At 41.8% G+C, this 21,394-nt stretch overlaps 1 protein-coding gene across 1 annotated transcript in view; it reads left to right on the forward strand.

Annotated features, from left to right (window-relative positions):
- The window catches only part of PCNX2 (pecanex 2), a 159,735-nt gene that overhangs the window by 30,518 nt on the left and 107,823 nt on the right, over positions 1-21,394 (forward strand). Inside the window, exons 9-13 of the mRNA XM_055809946.1 lie at positions 7,469-7,604; positions 10,786-10,928; positions 12,279-12,432; positions 12,523-12,555; positions 19,720-19,891. Coding sequence (XP_055665921.1) covers positions 7,469-7,604; positions 10,786-10,928; positions 12,279-12,432; positions 12,523-12,555; positions 19,720-19,891 — 638 coding nt within the window. The remainder of the gene's footprint in view (positions 1-7,468; positions 7,605-10,785; positions 10,929-12,278; positions 12,433-12,522; positions 12,556-19,719; positions 19,892-21,394) is intronic.

Genomic DNA, 21,394 nt, shown 5'->3' on the forward strand with positions numbered 1-21,394 from the left:
TGCTGCAGTCTATCACTTCATGTGTCTGGCAGCAGTCAGCAATAGCCATAAATTGCATCAAGAGGCTACCATGCTGCATATGTGTAATAGAAGCTGGATTTTAAAATAAATATGTAAGATAGGCCACAGAAATGGATGTATGGCATGCAGCAGAAAGATTTGAGAACTGGAGCAGTGTCATGGTTTAACCCCAGCCAGCCACCAAGACCCACAAAGCCGCTTGCTCAGTCCCTCAGGTGGGATGGGGGAGAGTGTCAGAAGAGTAAAATTGAAAAAACTCACAGACTGAGATAAAAGGTGGTTTAATAAGTAAATCAAAAGCCACGCACACGAGCAAAACAAAACAAGGAATTCATTCCCCCCTTCCCACCAGCAGGCAGGTTCAGCCACCTCCAGGACAGCCGGGCTCTCTCATGTGTAACGATGACTTGGGAAGACAAGCACCATCGCTCTGAACACCCCCCCCTTCCTTCTTCTTCCCCCAGCTTTATATGATGAGCGTGACATCATTTGGTAGGGGATACCCCTGGGGTCAGCTGGGGTCAGCTGTCCCGGCTGTGTCCCCTCCCAGCTCCCTGTGCCCCCCAGCCCACTCGCTGGTGGGATGGGGTGAGGAGCAGAGGAGCCCTTGGCTCTGGGTAAGCCCTGCTCAGCGGCAGCCGAAACATCCCTGTGCTATCAATGCTGTTTTCAGCACAAATCCAAAATGCAGTCCTGTACCAGCTGCTATGAAGAAAACAAACTCTATCCCAGCCAAAACCAGCAGCAGATGAAAGAATGATTGCCCAGCCCTGAGAACAAAAACATTTTTCCCTCTTAGCTGCAGATTTTCCTGCCTGCCTAAGTGACACTTGGGCTTTCACTTGAAATCAATTGTATATATACATCTAACTTGCTGTACACCTTTAAAAAAATAATTGTTCTAGTTTGAGCCTTCTGCTTTCTTGGTCAGGTACCTTTTTAATTTATGTATGCGATTATTAAAGTTATATTTAATGTTATGTATGTATATGATTGTATTTATGTATGTTTCATTATTATGCATGGTTCATCCATACCAGGACAATTCATGCATTCATGTTGTACTTTTCATCTTCTGTCCGAGCATTTGGTCCTCTAAACTCCTCACTTTTTCAGATGAGGCTCTGACACTAAAACTAGGCTTCTAAGAAGCTATGTTATAGTTTAAGTGTAAAATCCTTTGCAGTGCAGAGAACTCCATTAAGAAAAAAAAATCTTTTTTTGTTTGTTTTGAGAATATATATTTTTTTTTCAGCAACAGCAGGGCCAATAGGTCAAAAAGAAGTAGTTGCAGCAAAAGAGTGACTGGCAAGTACTAAGAAAATAGTGTTAAAGTTACCTGCCAGTACAGCTGCAGAGTGCTAGTGTTTCTGGATCAGGGCGAAAGAGAGAACTTCAAGGGGTTGATTTGCATTCACATCCCTGAATAAGCTGCTTGAGTGCATTATACTATATGAAAGTTACCTATCTGAATGCCTTGGTGATACTGTATGTCTCCTGTATGAATTCATTAATGCTTCGGGATGTTCACTGTTGGAAAATTGCCCCCACCTTTGAGGTTCATTCCTCATAGGGGAAAGTAGACTTATAAGCAGATTATTATTTTTTTAAATTATTTTTAGCATTTCAAAATGCCCTTTTAGAATGACAAAAGAGTGTATCACTAAAACATCCTTCTATTTCCCAGCAAGGTGACCCAAATAACAAAGATCACCCACTGCTCTAGTAATAGGCTGCTGAGTCTTAAATATTTCTTAAAGCTGCTTGGCAGGTTCTGCAGTTCTGCAGCCGAGCACGTTTTGGGATGGATGTGACAAATATTATATAGTTCCTTTTGGGATTCAGTGACTTCAGGTGAGCTGGTCACCTGAGCTCTAGTGCTGCTTGAACAGGTAGACGAGTGTGGTGTGTGCATGCTGAAAATTGTAATGTTTGAACTGCAATGAAGCCATTGATTTTTCTGAAAAATACTCGTGGCAAACTCGGTAGCTTTTTCCTGCTGGCTTGCTGGGGACAGGAGGAAACGCTTGGCTTAGCTTGGCCGGTTCAAGTCCTTTCCTGTATTTGTAGGGGTTTTTAGCCCCTCTCTGTGGGCGCGGGGCAGGATGAGGCCGGGAGGTCGGAGGGGGCTGTGCTGCCACATGATGGCAGCAAAATCCTGCTCAGGGCTCGGAGCTTCCTGGGTCCTTCGGCTTTTGGGACTGGTTTCTCTTCCCTCCTCCCACGCTTTCAGAAGGAGAGCTAAAAGGGCAGTTTTAAAATACTCTGGAGATAATGGAACCGTGAGTGCTGTTAATGCATTAATCCCCGTAAAGCTGCATCTTCTCGAAATGCATCCTCTAGTTTATTAGTACACACTGTTTGCTTTTAAACTTACTACTTTTATCTTTGCTCTCAAATGTAATAGGCTTATGAATTATCACTTCAGGTGCTTGTGATCAAACTAAAAAAATCTGAATACTGAGAAGGAAGAGTGTACCTAGTGGATCCCTTTCTTACACCCGAGCAAGGCGGTGTTCCTAACTCCCTGCCTCCGTATTGCCCACAGCGCTGCTGGTAACACACTTTCCGAGGCACTTCTGTCCATGTGTAGGATCTGCCTTAATGAACTTAATATGTACCACTGCTCATTTTGTAGCCTCTTGCAAAACTTTTAACAGTGATCTTCTATTCTTTCCCGTCTGTTATGGCAGTAAATCAGTATATCCAACTTTCCCATTCTGTAAACACAGGTGTGCTATCTTGCTGTCATTGGGGGTGTTAATATTGCTAGTTAAAACAAATGCCAAAATCCTCCCCAATCCTAGCAAAACATGAACAAGATTTAAGAGAGATTTCATCTTTAGCTTGAGCTCCCCTCGGAAGTAGCCGCTAAGAAAAATTAAAATATGCATTCTGAATCAATTGTATTCTTTTTTCTTACCAAAAAAGTGAAGACTGCCTCTTCTTCTTCTTCTTCTTCTTCATGTTTTTTCCATGTTTGCTATGATTGGGTTTGTCACATAATTATCCAGTCTTAATGTGGCTATCACTTTGGCATATTTCAATTGTCTTACGTGCCTGAAGTTGCTTTTTAAGTCTTGTTATTTGGAAGTACACTTGGGAACTGCAAATCATCTGCTGCTTAAAAAAAAATAATATCCACAGCTGGTGGCTTTAATCTCAGTCCTGAATTGTGCGATCCTCTGGTCAGGTTGGTGCTGGCAGCTTTGTAGCAGAGACCTAATGAGTAACGGGGTAAAGATGTAGCAAGAAGCCTGTGTGATGAAGTGTAGGAGTGATTGGGACATGAAATGGCAGGGAGGCCATTTCAGGTGAGAAGGAGCAAAGCTGCTGAGGTGGTCGTGGTGGTAAGACACCAGCAATGACATTGAAAAATGGAGGTGCCATCAGTGAGCAGTGGGCTGCTGTTGATCCAGCACTTTCAGTGTCAGTTCAGACACCTACATCCATACCACAAACTGACCGTTTTAAAAGGGCACAGATGTAAGGGCGTTTGGAGTTCCTGCTATGTCGTTAGCACTAACTGGCTCTTGTGCAACTCGATCGCTCAGGTCTCGCTTCAGCAAGTGCTTTGAATACACCCCAGACCAATACCTCAGAAGTGGTTGCTGGTCGGATGTGCAGAAGGGGAGATTCCCAACTCTCAGCTTCACTCTGGCTTCTTCTAGCTATCAGCTGTATTATTATTATCATTGTAGACATTTATTACATGCTCTTAAGCTTTGTAGTGACCCACACAGCTGTCTGAAGCAATCCAGTGGGATCTTTCTGCCTTAAGCAGGTGAGGAGCAAGAGGAAGATGCTTTGTTATTGTGACTGTTGTGATGCTCGTTACAAGGGTCCTTGTCCTTTCTCCTGTGTGCAAGTTAAAATGTAATTTAGCTATGACCTGCAAAACAGCTGTATTGACCGGGAATTCTTTGCGGTGTGCCTGTGTAACGAGCTTACCTTGAGAGGTGTTCGGACTCAAGGCTAGCTAATCCTTAAAAAAGGGGACAGCTTGGGCTGGGTTATGTTTGAATGGCTTGGGCCAAATTGTCAGTGGTACAAGGCAACTGTCACAGACTAATCAGGGAGAAGGAAGATTTTTCCAGTGCTATGTGGTTATACTAAACATTCTCAAGTGTTACATGATTGCTCAACTAGCTTATGTTTACTCATCAGTGTTCTTACAAAACTGAATTGTGAGCCAGAAAAAAAATCCCTGACTTCATAACCAGTTATCAGTAGAGGGTGCTATGTAGCTTTTGCATTTGATCTGCATAAGTTGTATGTTTTTCAAAGATATTTTTAGTTAATAATTTATTATTCAAAATTTAGTTCAATTATACCTTTGCTTACATTAGCAGTGCAGTTTGCTGTAGTAGATCTTGATAACATTAATTTGATTCTGCAAATGAACAGATTTTCTGTTTATCAAGATTCCATGTTATACTGCGATCAGCTCTGTTATAATGATTTTATGATTACAGAGTGTTTGCTCCTATTTATATATGGTAATAAATTTATGGAATCTAGTTTATAAGCTTACAAAAACACAAACACCAACACCACCATCACATTTCTTACTGGTATTTGTTGTTCATGTGATAGCACTGTCATCAGATGAGACAGCTTCTAAGTAGCTGTGCAAGCGATCCAGCGTCAGGGGGTAGCAAGTGAATGTCAGAAGGAGGTTGTGTGGAAGATAGGGATAAGTAGGAAAAAAGCAGCAAACAGGAGCTGAGGGGAACGGAAGATGAGGAAAGAGTAAGCAGATACAGAGAGATGAGGCTGATGAATAAAAGGTATAGATGGCAGATGAAGGCCAGATGACCGCTTCTGATTCTGGAGTTGTTGCTTTGCTCTCTGCCTTCCCAACTTCTCTGCCCTAATTGCCTTTTCAGGCCTAAGAAGTTTCCGATTTTTTTCCCACAGTCAGTGTCCCAGCTGCTTGCGGACTCTTCTGCCAGTTAGGCCACTGGTAGGTGGGGCTCTGGGCTCTCTTGGCTTTTCAGTTATCTTCAAGACTGGTGGGAAGTGATTTGATCTCTTAAGTTTATTCTTGGAAGAAGCCTTAGGAGTAGAAGAATTTTGATTTCTGAGAACTGATAGAGTAGAGTACCAGGGGAATATCTTTGTCTATCTATCCATCCTCTGCCATTTCCATTCTTGGTAAATGTGGGATAAAAGACACAGTCCAATCTAGAAATACTCTTGACTCCACTTGACTTTTGTAGAAAGACAGTTAAAGATGCAAAACGTTACTGGAGATTAACTCTTCATTTAGGAAGGCATGAGCAGTCCCTGTTCTATTCCCCTGCTGTTTTGTTGGGTTGCCTGTTGGGCAGGAGTTCCCAGGGTAGTGTCCTGCATAACCTGGGCTATGCTTGCTTTTTTCTTGCTGTGAACAGGGAGTCCCTGGGCTGTACCCATAATGACAAGGGATAGGACAGCTCATCCTGAGGAAAAAAAAAATAATCAAAAAAATCCATTGCTTTTCTTCAAGCTGAACAAGGTCACCTTTGAGTAGGGCACTTCCAAAATATGCAGAAGGCATGTCTGTCCTCCATAGTCTGTATCTGTGGGCATCTTCTTTCTGGGAGGCATGCCTCTAGGCTTTCTTCCCTTTCTTCCTGCCTAAATTTTTGGTTGAGATCCAGGATTTTGGATCAGTTCCCGTCTCTTCTGTATTCTTTGGTTATTGACTGCTGGTGAGGTGCTAAACAAGACCTGCAAAGGAGATTCGTTCTTACAGAGAGTTGCCTTGTGGCTGGGACATGTTGGGACAAGCGGGTTGTGTTGGCCCAAGTCCTCATTTCCTAGTACTGTGCGAAGGGAACATGACAGCTGTCCTGACTCCGTGGGGCAGATGGTGCATCTGCCTGTAGCAGGAGGAGTGGGGAGTGCAAGGGAAGCCATGATGGTCAAGAACACGGGGTACTCTCATTTCTGTTCAGCTGATAGTTCTGGAATGGCAGATGGTGAGTGTCAGGTCTGGCATCCAAGCCTGATAGCAATCAAGGCTTTGAAAAAAAGTACCTGCCTGGCTCGGAGACCAGAGGTGGGATGGTGAGGCTGCTGGTTGTTGGTCCAGGCAGAGCTAGCAAGCCCTGGAGGGGAGAGGGAGAGAGTGGGCTTGTTTCAAGCGGTTGGTGTCACTCTTCAGCCCTGCTTCTAAGTAATCCAGACTTCTAAGTAATCCAGAACCTTATCCCAGCACAGCGCTAGCCACTGCAGCTGAAGTTAACAACCAGTTATGTGCAGGACAGCCACAATTTTAAAGCCCCTTTTGTTGGGCTTAACAAGGGTCACACAACAGCTTTAGGAATTGGTGCCCAGGGGTGAGGAAGGTTGAGTTAACTAAAATGAATAGGGTGGCTTGAGGGTAAGGGTATGCAAGATGAGGGGTTTATCCTTTGCTCTGCCACAGGCTTCCTGGCTGACGGTACACAGATCGCTCTAGTTTTTTCCTGCTTGTCTTTCCTTTATGGAAAACAGGAACAATAGGTATTGACTACCTTGCATGAGCACCGAGGTGCTTTCACCTCATGCAGATATGAAAGTAATAAGAGCCCCAGGCAGGGATCCAGAGGCAGGGAGGTAATGAGCTCAGAGCAGGGCGCCTGACGTATAAACCCTATTTGAAGAAAATAAGCCGGAAGTATCCAAAACAGATCTCTTCTCCAATTAACGATTATTTCATTTCAATATAGTTCTTGCTGAGACCCAGTCAGTCATGTCATGGTAGCGCACCATTTCTGCAGCCCACCAGGTATCACTGCTCTAAGTGCAGAAATTTCCTCAAGTACACTGTTTAAAGTGCTGTATCTACAACATCAAAACAGTAAACGTGGAGGGGAGGGGAATAAAAATAGCATCTTGCTCAGAGCCCTCCCAGGGTGAGTTTATGCTCAGTCCAGCGGATATCTGAGCTGGCCTTATGTGAGTTAGCTCAGATATCGTTGTCGTCTTGCTAGGGCAGAAGTTCTTGTAGCCTGAATTCTCGGTAGGGGAAATTAGTACCCGCCGAATTCAGTGCAGGTGAGGCCAGACTGGCTTTGGTACCTAAGTGAGCTTGTTTGAAAGCTAATCCAGGATCTCTGCAGTAGCTGCCCTGCGGTCTTGCTTTGTAGATACGCAGCTCTTGACCTGAATTGTTCTCGGTGGACAGAACAAGGCGCTTCTGAAGTGCGATTCATTGTAGGTGTTCATCTCAAGATGAGAAAAAATACTCTACAGAAGTATCTGTTTCTCTGTGGTGGATGTGGTAGACCATGTGTATCTAAGTTTGGGTGTGAACTGCTTTGTGGGTCTGGACTAGATTTCAGGTGTCAAGGTGGAAGGCTCCATGTCCTGTGAGCCAAAAGCAAAGCAATTACAGGCTTCTTCCTGTAATGCTTCAGAAATACTAGAAAAATAGCGCTGCTTAGAACAGTTTCTTTCCTTTCTCCCCTCTGCACAGTGAAATGCAGTTCAGCTCCTCCAGTACCACCACTTCAGAGAGCCAGGAACCATCTTCGGGGGATCAAGCAGCAAGTGCGCTTCAGCAGCAGCTCTTACTGATGGTGGCACGAAGGACCCTTTCAGAAAGCCCACGGGTATATTGTAATAGCTCAGTTTCTAGCATTTTGATAAACTGCTTTATAAACAAATGCTGCAAGAATGTTCCTGTTACTTTTCTGTGCTACTTGCGGGAGAAGTTGTATTTTATGTTGATGGATGCAATTCAGCTGCTGTCTGCTGACACTGAGTAGTGTCCTAGGGGAGCACTTAAAGACTCCACCACCTAAAAAGTTGCTCTTCTATCTTCAGTCTTACTGCGTTTGAAAGAATGAGGGCACAGCCGGTAGGATTTTAGACACACTACCAGATTTTATTAGTATGAAGTGTTTATTTCAGAGTCATTACTATCATAAAACCACGTCTGGTTTCACTTTTCTGAATCAGGCAACCAGAATTCTAGGTATCTGTCGCAGAATGTCAAAGCCACCTCCTCATTGTATCTGGTAAAAGACAAAGGCCCTCAGAGTTCAGTTTGTATGGTAATATGTGGACATACTTGAACTTTACAGTTTTGCAGGTCTGTGACCAACAGCCTAAGTCTGTAATCTGGTTTTACAATTCCTTTTATAATAACTTTAACCGTCTCTTTTCTTCCATGGTAAACTCTGGTTTGGTATTTATGAATAACCTTAAAATGCCAGTTAATTATCTTTCACCTTAGATTTTGCACAGGAACTTAAAGCTAGAAGCAACTTGTATAAAGGAACTATTTTAAGTTAAAAATCAGGAAATTGTCCTGAATTGTGTATTTTAGATTGGGAAAGAGGCTTTCATATAAAGGCTCAGATATTTTCCAGATATTTATAATCTTATAAACTGTCTGTAAATTAGAGAACAGTTATGCTTTTTTGTCCTTTTCTTTTTTTCCCCTCTTCTGGGAAAACTGGACCATTAAGAAGTAAGATGCATTGCTCAAGATCACATAATTTGTAACAAGGCCAGGCAGTAATTTCAGAACTTCCTGGTTTCTGATTTTATTTATTTATTTATTTATTTAAAATTAAACGTGAAATTCTGAGCCCATGTAAGTCAGGAAAAGTTCTGTCATTGATGTGAGTAAAGCTAGGGTTTCAGGCTGTCTCTGGCACTGTATAAATTTATGAAGTGAATATTTATAAGCTCTTTTTTGACGGGAGTCACAATTAGGCTTAGTGACTTGCTCAGGGCTAGTCAGAGAGTTTCCAAGATGCAGCTCCAAAATCTGACTGCAGCCCACGTACTGCAAACCTCATGTAATGGACTTCATCCAAATGTTACAGTTCCTCAGGAGCCAAAATGTTCACTTATGCACTCAGTTAAATATGTGTTAAGCTGTTCTGAGGACCAAACAATCAGATCCTCAGGTGTTTTTAATGGACTCTTCGCCATCATTTTGATATTTATTTTTTTTAATTTATTTAGTTATAGTGAGCAGTCTAGATTACAAGAGTGAAGCTAGTGATTGTGGTTGGTTGATTTTCGTGTTAACTTTCTGTTGGGAAATAGGACCCAAGAGAAAAAAACCTGTGCCAGTATTAGCAACTGTAATATTTTAAAATATATTTTTTTTCTTTAAAAATACCCCAACTCCCTTAAGTGACTTTTTAAAGTGGTAATAGAAATATTGAAATTTTGAGTACCTAAAGTACTTTTAGATTTCAAAGTCAGCGTGGTGAAAGGATTGCAATCAGTCTCACAGCTTTTAAGTTACTTGCGATTGTTACTAAGTGAAAGAACGCTGAATAGCCCAGCATCCCTTTGCATGTCTGAACACTCAGAGCTACCCGGCACCACATGACTGTATGCTTTTAGTCAATTGGAGGCATGAGATAAAAATGTATAAAGTTGAGATAAAATGTATAAAATTGAATTTCTTTCTCTGAAGCTTAAGCTAGCCTGTTTTACCTCATGTTTGCCAGCAGATTGAGGTTATCAGTGAGTTGGTTCCCAGCTGATGGTGCCAGCAATAAATTAATTCACGTGTAAATTATGTGTAAAAATCCTGGAAAGTGAGGATTAGAAATTTTTCCAATAATCTGAGAGAAAATTTAACAATTCCTATATGCAGGGGGACAGTTGTTTTTTTTAAAAAAAAGTATTTTGCTAATAGTTAGAATCCAGGAATATGATGAATTACTTCAACAGAAATCCCCTTCTCTGCCTAGGGAAGTTAATCTAACACAAATAATTCTAGTGCAAACATTGCCCAGAGTTCCATAATAGGTATATTTGTTATCTAATGTTGATTAATTATCTTTAACAAGGGGGGTGGGGGCTAGAAGGAGGTTGAAAACTACTAGACTTGACAGCAATTAGAAATCTCAAATTCTTCTTGAAAGAAAAAGAAGTGATTCCTTCCCCTTAGTCAATTATTGGCGTACCTTGGAAAGAAATCGCTACTTTTCAGAGGTTTTTTTGGGTTTTTTTTTTATTCTGTGGACTAGCTCTGCAGGCTTGGCTGATGGTCTGTAGATAAGCTCCCCTCACCACAAGTGCTGGTGAAGGAGTGCAGGTGTAGAGCTGGCTGAGATCTGAAATGCTGTAGTTCAAACAGACAAGAAAAAAAGGCCTTAGAACCTGACAAAAGCAGTATTCAAAAGGATGAATTTATGGTTGTGATGGTAAGATTAAAGATTAGTGACTCTTAAACTAGTGATGTTTATGCTTTTTGTGCCTGTTTGCAGTTTTTTTCCCCTCCTTTTGCTGTGGCGGAGGGTGCATGCCTGATGTGGTATTAGAAGCATCTCAGGAAAGATAAACAAAGCTGTGCTCTGGAAGGAGAGTTGCTAAGTCACACCTCTAGGCCTTAAATTTTACTTTATTTTTTTGATTAAAACCACAGATTTTTCCTATCATGTGTGGTTTTGTGTTGTGCTGTAATTAGCCTGACGCATGGAAAAATCTTCAAAAGGAAATTTTAGGCAAGCAGTGGGTCAGGACTAAAAAAATAAATATTTTTTTAAATAGGTATTTAGTATTTATGTTTAAAGCATACTATCACTGTTGAGCTTCACAATTGATACAGCTTCTGTCCATCTGCAATAATTAAGCAGGTGTGATATTTTTGTTTCTAATTTAAAATGAAGAAAACAAGTACACTCCTACTATCCCTTTTAGGGGAAACAAAATTAATCTGAAACCTCATGTAAATTTGGCCTTTTAAACACCTGTTTTGCTGGCAGCCATATGCCAATGTGAAAAGAGTTTTGTGTATTTCTGGTTTGTTTGTTTTTAAAGCAACCCAGCCGGGACCCTGAGGATTCTTCCTGTTCCTCAGCACAGCGGAAACTGAACAGGCAGTTTTACAGATTTATTATATTCCCTGGCAAATGGATTAAAGTCTGGTATGATCGTCTTACCTTGTTGGCATTGTTAGACAGGTAAGCCTTTTTTTTAATGCAACTTTATATAATATTACGATGGGTGGCTCCACGTGTCCGTAGAGCAATGCAGCCCGCTAGAGAAATAACAAGTGAGCGTTGTATTAGTGTCTTATATTCAGGTTGAGTAGATGGATGGATGCTTGTTTGCTTTAAGCTGAAGGAAATGCTTTCCTTTGGAGTTGGTTTTGGTGTTTCTTGCTACCCTTCGTCTTCAAGCAGACACCTTGATTCATGTGAGCACCAGGCTTGTGGAATAGTCTTTAATTTCATTCTCAGCTGTTGGATCAAATGGTTCTGAGCTTTCTGGTGAGAAAATCCAGGTTTTGTGCAAAAATACAGAAGTGGGAGGGTCCCAGGGTGTTGTAAACCAAGTACTCCAATCTTTAAAAAGAAATTATAGAGTAATACTGTGGAGGAGATCTTTCAGCTACTCCTTCTGTTCTGGTTCAGGTTTATTTGTTTAGAGAGAACTGCTTGTCTCGGCATCTCTCCTTTTTCTAGTCTGTCAGCTCATTTGGCATCAGCTCTTCAGGCAGTACCCTTTGCCCTTAGACCTCATGTAGTAGTCTGCTGGACTACTAAGACCTTCAAACGTGTTAGCCTACATACCCAATGGCTGCTGGCTCTCCTGTCTCTGTATGAGCTCCACAGCAGAAATTCCAGATGTCAGTTTTATGTGCTGCAGAAATCAGGTTGTTTAGTCAGGGAGCTTAGGTCCGGATTAGGTACTTACTTACCTGTGGTGTCTTATCCCCGTGTTTGAATTGCATGGAAAGCATCTGCTGATACACTCTTTTGTTATAGCTGAATGTTAGCATTGGTTTTTATCTCAGCTTCCGTGTTTTAATAGAACAGATAAAAATGAATAAAACATGAGATGTCAAATTTGGTGTTTCATCTAATGAATTCTTTGTTGTCAGACATGTATTTTCCATTAAATGAAAGCCTTATTTCCTCATTTAAAAGTATTTGGGTGTTGGGTTTTTGGGGGGATTGTTTTTTGGGGTTTTTTGGGGTTTTTTTGGTTTTTTTTTAATAAACATACACTTGCCTACGTTCAAATCGGCTCCACCATGGAATTGTATTTGGCCAGTGAAATTGGAGGGTGCTGGACTTCAGTACATATGCCTTTTTTTCTATAAATTTTAGCTATCATAGAGGATAAGGTCTTTGGCATGGGGGTGAAATACCATTGAACATGGAAATGTAGTTTTGGAAGCAAAACCTTGGATCCTGTGAATTCTGATAGCTTCAGCAATGACAGTTCATACTAGCTGTAAATGGACCTGCCTTGCTCTAACGAATATATAAATATTTGTACATCTCTTAACACTTTTATTCACATAGGACAGAAGATATAAAGGAGAATGTATTTGCTGTCCTTCTAGTAGTTCTCGTTTCACTTCTTGGATTCCTGACTCTGAATCAAGGCTTCTGTAAAGACATTTGGGTTCTGTTGTTCTGTCTTGTGATGGCCAGCTGCCAGTATTCTCTCCTAAAGGTGGGACACGTGTTCATATCCAATTGCTGAATTCTAACTTCTACAAAGGCAAAATCCTGTAAGCAAACTCTTTTTTTCTGTTTTTTCTAGAGTGTTCAGCCCGATCCTGCTTCACCAATACATGTAAGTCTTGGCCAGTAGAACAAGTCTTTCTCCTTTATTATCACTACTGTACTGTGAAACAGTTGGCTGTTCAGTGAAACACAAGTAGAAGTAGTTTATTGTTCTAGGTGATTTATGAAAATGAGCAAGATACTGTTGGTGATTTTGAGACTTTTTGCTGTTTTTTTAATTAATTTTAAGCTATTTGAATTTATCACAGCTATTAAAAAAGCACGATTTCTTTAAGCTAAAATATGCAGTAAACCCAAATGCATCTGGACTGATTTGCTGAAATTCCATCCTGTGGTATCAGTCAAGCCTTTTCTTTCCTTTAGAAACAGTGACTGAAAACAGCTGAAGTACCAGATTAGCAGCTTGGTCATTGGTCAGTTGGGGTTTTAAATCTTTTTTTGGTGGGTGTGTCTGTGTGATTGGGAATTGATTTTTTTTATTTTATTTTTTTTAAAAAATCTGGTGTAGCAGATTTATTTCCGAGCAGTATTATTAATAGCTCATCAGGTAGCACAAGTGTTTTCCCTTTGTTGTAATACAGTCACATTTTCTGTGCTTGTGTCCTGAAGAAATGGTCAAATCTATGGGTGAACGCGGGGTGTAAGGATCTTTGCTGGTTGCTATTTGCCTGTTGAGTGTATCTGAGAAACTGAACTCTGATGGTGACAACCACCTTGCAAAGAACCAGTTCCTTACTGAAGTCTGTCCTTGTTATAGGACTGGTTTAGGAGCATCATCCTACAACTGCAACCTGACATCTCCACCTGTCACAGTGTCAAGGCATTTTTGATATGTGAATTTTGGAAGATGTTTCGGTGGTCACGAGGTCCCTTGCTTGCTTTTACACTGGCTGCTTAGTTGCTCACGTTTCTTACTTAGCTCTTTGAATGTTTCTGAAGATGCCCCCTCTTCCCTCAGGGTTCAAACCCGGTGTGTTGAAAACTACAGGCCTGCTGGATCATTTCCCTTTGGCAGGGAGTAATTATTTTTGTCAGTTGAGAGGCTAGAAATACAGGCTGAACTTGAAACTGAGGTTATTTGCAAGTGTATGTTACACATTTCACGGAGATGAATTTCAGAAGATTCTTAGTTTATTTTCCCTGCCAGTTATTATGGGGTGAACTTACAGTATTGTTGGTTATAATGCATTTACAGGAAATATCTGTCTGCATAAAAAGTAGGGAAGGCTAATAAACAGCAGCTTACACATTGTCAGGTAATATTTCAATCCATTAAAGAAATATTCCTACCTCAGTAAGAAGCTGGGATTTTGGGGGACTAAAATATTAATTGCCAGTTCAACTAGCACGTGCTCATTCACAGTAATGTGAACTGTAATCAAATAGTTTGCACTTACTCAGACATTACTAATATGTACAGTTGTTTAAAGGGGTGGCAAGCAGTTTAATCAAAACTTCATTATAAGCCTATCTAGCCCATATTTTTTAATAGTATTAAAGACAAAGTAGCTAATGAAGTTTAAGCAGAACATTTTTTTTATGCAGAATCCATGTTTGCATTTCAGACTCCCTCAATACTGTTACAAGTATTATTTACCATACTGTATTTTGTTAAGTCATGCAGCAATGTAAGTAACTAACAATAGGTATATTCCCATCTTCTATATGCTTTCCTAAAACTTTATGGGGAATGTTTTCTTGCAGACCTTTTGGTGCACCATACAAACTCCAATGGAAGTACAATTTAGAGAGGTTTTCCACAGAGGGTTTTAAAGGTGGGAGGCATTATAGATGAAGTGAAAATAGAAGATTAGCGATTTCTACATTATATCTTTTTAGAAAACAACAGATATTTGTAAAAGCTTGCTTGAGGTAGTAAGCATCACAAAAATAAGAAAAGGCAGTGAGAAAAGATGCCCCATGTACTGTTTCATAATTCATGTGACTGCATTAAAATTAAAAAGAATAACATGTCTTGATGTTAATGTAAGGATGCAGAATGGAGGGATCAAAGAATGAGCAGTACCATGTCCATGAATGAAAATGCAGCTGAGATTTTTTCAGTGTGAAACAAACCGTTGCGAGCCACAGATTTGCACAGTGAATTTATTTCTATTTTTGGATTCATGAGTAGCCGCTAATGCCTCATGTTATCCATACCTGCCAAGGAGGTTCCAAACTTTTTCCCTGTCTCTCACATGCAGACTTTGTTACTGTTTGATGTGACTTTGTCACCTCTAGCCTATACCATCTTGAAAGACTCTGCTTTAAAATACCATCCAGTCAATTCAGAAAACACAGTGTCGAGGGTTACGTAAGTTTTTGTTCTGAACTCCTTCTGAGCACCAGTGTATTCACTTCCTGGTGCTGAGGAAGAGCCGGCTGACTAAATCCCATAAGGTCTGGTAGTCTGGTACAATTCTATTGGAGATATGATTATTTCTTGCTCCCCCTGCCATGCTGTGGCAGCTAGGGTCTCTGAGGTGGACACTGCATGTTGTCTGTCACTGTGGTAAGGTATGAGTTTCAGTACATAGAGAAGAACCTATCTAACTCGGCTAATTTTCTGAATTTTATATTCATTTATACTCATTGAATGGTAATAATGGTTCTGTTTTGATTAACTTTGGTGTTTAAATTGGAACTTTCCAGGTTCTACAGCTAATGCTGGCTACTGCCGTTTATTGTAGCTGCAGGTTTAGTACTGTTGCCGGCTGCAAGATGAGTACCTAATTTTCCTGTCAGCCTGTGCTTTAGCCTTTCCAGTTCTGATCCACTGGGAGTTGGTGGCCTTTAGTTGCTGTTCACACAAGAGTATGTGGTTCTGGGATGGTGAAATTCAGGCACAGCCTTCTCACTGGAGTGGTGGGGAGAAGAAAATAAAGTCCACCCCAAGTGTGAGTTGTATCAGTTTATTAACAGCAGAATATATTGGAGGTGCCAGCGACTGGAAGGTATTAAATACAGAGATCCAAGGGATCCTTGTCATGTGCATTTCAATGTTTTAGACAAGTGGCTTTTCAGAATTTCTCGGTATTGGTCAGGCAGCAGCAGATTGGGCAATAAAGGCTGTGTCTGTAGTAAATGACTGTAAAGAAGGATCATGAGAGCTTGTCTGTAAGCCACTCATAAGACGACACCTGTGTAGCTCAGGATCCAGCTCAAATTTACAAAGGCATTTGAGCTTGGAAAGATTGTAGTCACACTCTTAATAAGATTTATGGCATTGCTTGCATAACTTAATTGTCTCGGTCCCATTACCTGCCAGAGCAGATAGCTAACTCAGTTGGGTAGCTACCAGAGGCAGTTTCATAAATTCCATAAGCCACTTAGAAAGTATTTTTAATTTGTCCCTAAATGCTTTTCTGTAGAACTGAGCACGCATACTTTTCTTTTTATATAAAGTCTTCTTTTTCCTCTTGCATGTGTGCACCCACAAACAAAAAAATCATTAGACCTTTCTGAAATTTCCCTATCAAAATGCTTTGCAGTCGAAAGTGCTATTTTACTAAATTGTGAAATTATTCTAGCTTTGTTGAAAATGTTAGTATTTTTATCAAAATACGAGATACAGCAGTGCTGTGTTTGTAGGATGTGAATATATTTCTGAAACATATTCATGAGAAACATGAACCTGAAAAAGTCAGTGACATTTTTTGGCAGACTTAGGAAAAGGAAGAGGTTTCACCAACATTTTTATCAGCAGAGAAAAAAAATGATTGTTCAGCAAATGAGATGTCAAATATAAAAGGAATCCTTCTTCATTATTTAAATTCTTCTGAAGGAGAATGCAGAGTGAAGTAGTTTTACCACATTTAAATCAGTTTTGTGTGTCAAAATTCTATGAATTTGTCTAGTAGAACAAAATGAGCCCTTAATATCTAAAATATCTTGTTGATGACTTGCACTGCCTTATGCCTGTTTTGATGAAGGGCTGCCTAACTTGGCCTGTGAGTGGCAGGCACAAGAGGGCTTTGCCACTTTTATTTTTTTTTTTTTATCTCCCTAAAGCCTTGAAAAGAGGAAATGTAATGTCCATCCCCCGGCTGTGGCTTTCACGCGCTGTCCCAGTAATCCTCTCTTTCCTAGAAGGTATCTGCTGTTGGCCTGAAACCAGTCCTGTCCTGAATAATCCCCCTTGCACAAAGGCTGTAAATGGCAGTGAAATACAGCACCAACGTTTGCAGCAGTTCCTCCTTCTTGTGTTGCCTGTTCCTCAGATGTGGGGGCTGCTCTGGGCAGCTCGTTCAGCTCGAGTGCATCCCGAGCAGTGTGACAGCTGTGCAGCTGGTGTCCTTCCGAGCACATAGCTGCTGCATTGCTTCGCTCCTGGTGATCCAGTAGTTGGCAAGATTTTGCTTTTAGGTTTCTGTCTCATTCCGCACCGCCACCTGAAAAATAGTGGAGGTAGTACTTGCTCGCATTTTGCAGGCTTCGGACAGACATGGAAAGCTGCTTCCTCAGTTCTAACTAGCATCATTGTTGTTAGCATGGTGAGAATGATTTATTTAGACTAGACTATTTCAGTTGGAAGGGACCTACAACGATCACCTGGTCCAACTGCCTGACCCATTCAGAGCTGACCAAGTTACAGCAGGTTGTTAAGGGCATCGTGCAAATGCCTCTTAAACGCTGACAGGCTTGGGGCATCGACCTCCTCGCTAGGAAGCCCGTTCCAGTGTTTGACCACCCTCGCGGTACACAAACGTCCCGATGTCCACTCCGAACCTGCCCTGGTGCAGCTTCGAACCGTTCCCACGCGTCCTGTCGCTGGGTACCAGGGAGGAGAGCTCCGCACCCCCCTCTCCAGCCCCCCCTCGGGGAGCCGTGGGAGCAGTGAGGTCGCCCCTCAGCCTCCTTCGCCCCCAGCCAGACAAGCCCCAAGTGCCCAGCCGCTCCCCACAGGACGTGCCTTCCAGCCCCTGCGCCGGCTTTGCTCTCCTCCCCTGGGCACGCTCAAGGACTTTCACGTCCTTCTTCAGTTGCGCGGCCCAGAACCGCTCGCAGCGCCCCAGGCGAGGCTTCAGCGGGGCGGAAGGCGGTGGGGCAATGCCCCCTGCCCCCAGCCGTGCTGTGCCCCCCGGGGTGCGGGCTGCCCTCCTGGCACCGGCTCGCGCTGAGCCCGCTGCCGCCCAGCACCCCAGGGCCCTTCTGCTGGGCTGCTCCCAGCCGCTCCTCGCCCAGTTCATACCTGTGCCCGGCGTTACGCCGTCGGAGGGGCAGAATCCGGCACCACGACTGGTTAAGTTTCATCCCGTTAGCCACAGCCCAGTGCTCCAGTCTGTCCGGACCCTTCTGCAAGGCCTCCTGTCCCTCAAGAGAGTCAGCAGCACCTCCCAGTTTAGTATCACCAGCAAACTGGCTAACGGTGCGTTCAGCTCCCGCATCCAGGTCGCTGATAAATACACTGAGCAGGGCTGGCCCCAGAACTGAGCCCTGAGGAACACCACTGGTGGCCGGTCACCAGCCAGAGGTAGCCCCATTCACTACAACCCTTTGAGCTCTGCTCTTCAGCCAGTTCTTCACCCAGCGCACCGTGAACTACTTTAGAATTAAGAGTTGAATATACACTGCAAACCTAATTGGGTATGTCAGCGTTCTGCTTGGAACTGAAAGGTGTGTGGAGCTGAACCTCTGGACTTCTAGTCATCAAGTCTGTCTTGCCCAACTGCCTTCAAATAATTACCACACAAAGATACGACCTGGGTTCTGTAATTCAAGAGATAAGAGAAGAATATAACAGCATGATAAAATAGACCTTGGTCTGGAGTGCACATCAGGGTATAAATCATTAAGCAGTTGTTTAGATGCAGTATTTACTGATTTCTTTTCCTAAGGCACAGCTTGTATTTAAGATAAATGAACTGACATTTAAAAACAGGCAGAAAGTAATATTTTAAGTGATTTTTTTTTAAATCAGATTTTATCTTTCTAGTTCTCCTTTGATTGTTTCGTGGGTGTGTCCTACTTAAAAAAAAAAAACAAAACAAAACAACAAAACCAAAAACAACAAACCACAAATGGCAGTAGTAAAATTAAAAGTGATTAAACAGCTAGGGTTTGCCAGTCTGACTTGATTCATATTCCATGGATGTGAGGTACGATATAAGCCTGCTAGTTCCCTGCAAGCTGCCACCTTGTTAACTGCTTGATCCCAAAAGACACTACAGATCAGTTAATAGCAATGCTAACATACGAGCCTGGCTGGCGGCCAAACAAATACGGCCGCTGTTTCAAATCAGTAAGTAGACTCAAAAAAGAAACGATCTTTTATTATACTCAAATTACATTTTGCAAATAAGAACAATTTCACAGCAACTTTATGCAAGGCAAACTCAAATCCTTGTCACTTTTCTTCCTGGCTTTTCACACTCAAGGAATCTTTTGACTCACCAGTGTTCAAAATGTCTTATTTACCCTTAAGCTTGCTACCAGGAGAACTATTAAGTTATTTCTTAAACATCTGTTATTCCCCCTGGCCCACAGCCCCACAGCAGTGTTTTGTAGGATTAGTGCGAATCAGTCAGGTGAGAGATGTGTATAAAAGACTTAAGAATCCTTCCACTTATTAATTCCTTTGGATCATCATTTCAAAGTGCAGCATGAGAGAGAGACCAGAAACGGCTGCTGAGTGTCACCCCCTCCAGGAGGGACACTGATTTGCTGTCAAGCGGTTCAAATCAACGAAAAAATTGTATTGTTGCAAAAAATCAATCTCCATGCTGAACAAGGTACCTGGGAGGTGCTCTACGATTTTTTTACTTCCCAGGATGCAATTAAAAATCTTACATTTCATAAAGTAAAAAAGAAAAAAAAAGTCTAACTACCAGAAGCTGACATTCATTAAAATAAAAAGTAATAAAGAAAAAAAAAATTGTATTGAAAAGAAAGTTCCAGACAGATTGAGATTTTTTTTCTCCACAGAAAATTACAACTTCTGCTATTAGTGTGTTTTGAAAGGTCCAAAAGGTTAGATTTTCAAAAGTGTGAGTGGTTGCTGGAGTTAGCTGTAACTGCTTTTTGTGCCTTTTGAAAGTCTCCTCTGGAGAAGATAAAATACCTTGTAACATTTTTATTATTAATTAGTATGTGTAAGTCATTAAAATATTTTGCCTGACTTGTGACCTTCTCTCCTGTTTAATGCAGTGCAACACAGTAGGAGAATGAATGCAAAATTCAAATGTGGTTGTGTTTGGTTTTTTTTTCCCCCAAGGGACACAATAAAATCATAACCTACAGCAGACCTGTATATTTTTGTATACTGTGTGGCCTTATTTTGCTGCTAGATGCTGGATCTAAAGACACAAATCCTCCCGTTTATACAATGTATGGCTTGAAGCTCTTTTCGCCTAGATCCCTCCAGTCAGCCAGAGACCATGTGATAGGTGAGTCAATTTTTTTTCTTAGCGCTGTAAAAATGAATTAAGTGTTAGCCGGGGAAGCCTGTGTTTTCTCGTGTTGGCAATCAAACGCATGTTATGGAGGCACAACTCTAAGTCAAACTGATAGAAACATTTGGAATGACTTAAGACGGGCGTGGGGGAGGCGGGGGTCAGCTGGCAACCTTCCCTCACATAAAAAGAGTTCTTAATGAAATGAGGCTCATAGAAAAGTCTCTATAGAAAACTAACAGTCACTGATGTTATTAGCAAAAGACATCATCTGTGAAATGCAGTTAATCTTAGTAAGGGCTTGTCCATGCGGAGCAGTTACTGTAGAATAAGCCAAGTTTTAAATTTAATGCCTGGAAGGTAATCCATGCCGAGTCCTCAGATGGACGTTCTTCCGTTTGTGAAGAACACTCTTTTTCTTGGTTTAGTTTAATCTTGCTGTCCACGTGATGAGTTAATCTGGAGTGGCCACTCCGCAGTAGCTCTTCAACCTGTTTCCTTCTGGAATCATGTTCTGAGGTGGCTGAGGACATCCAGATATTGCCCCAAAACGGCAGTGATGGTCCTTTGGCACTAATTTGGAGTGACCATAGCTGTGAATACCCCGTTCTGTCAGGAAATGTCTTCCAGTTACACACTTGCAGTCCGTAACTGTGATGCCGCTCTGGCTGTGTCACAGATACAAGTGCTGAGCTGGACTCAGGTCAAGTAGTGCAACACAGTTAGATATGAAGCAGGAAAGTTGAAGTTTACTGTAAAAGTTGTGAAAACTTCCCAAGAACTGTGTTGTAGTGTACCAAAGGTGACCTGTTGGTTTGTGAGTCCAGAACCAGGAAAGCCTGCTGTAGTAGAGGAGGAAACTTTGTGATACAATGTGTGACCTTCAAAGTCTTTGTTCACCTGTGACCATTATACTTGCTTTTTGCTCTACTGGAGTCAGGCTATTACTGCCCGAAAGGCACACTATTTTTAGGAAAGCCTTCTGGTCCTTTATATGGGTTCATTGACTCCCCATCCTTCTCATCAGAAACAGGGGAATAATGAAGACCTGCATCTCACTTATTTTCATTAGCTTCTTTCATTACTTTCCTTTGGTCTCATTAAAGTTTCTTCTTACATCTTATTTTCTCTGCCTGTCAAAGGTGAACAGTAAAAATGCTGATAAATAATTCAACAAGAATCTTAAATGACGCTTGGGGTAGAGATAAATGAAAAACTATAGCAACCAGTATAAGAAAACAAAGTGTTGTTACGAATGTGCTAATTTTGGCTGGCCTCAAAAGAGATGGTAGAGCAGGTTCTTGGAACAGCCTGGAGGGGGTGGGGGGGAGAGAAGATACAGGCTCATCCCCCAGCTGGCATCTGTTGTAACGAGACAGGGAGAAGAAACCATTTCCCTTTGCTTGTCCCCTGGTCTTATTTTGCCAAGGTGTATTTGTTCAAGCGATGCTTGATGCTGCGCTTTGGCTGTTCCTTGCTTTGCCCCTATGACAGTCC

Source organism: Falco peregrinus, chromosome 7, assembly GCF_023634155.1.
Source record: "Falco peregrinus isolate bFalPer1 chromosome 7, bFalPer1.pri, whole genome shotgun sequence".
NCBI lineage: Eukaryota > Metazoa > Chordata > Aves > Falconiformes > Falconidae > Falco > Falco peregrinus.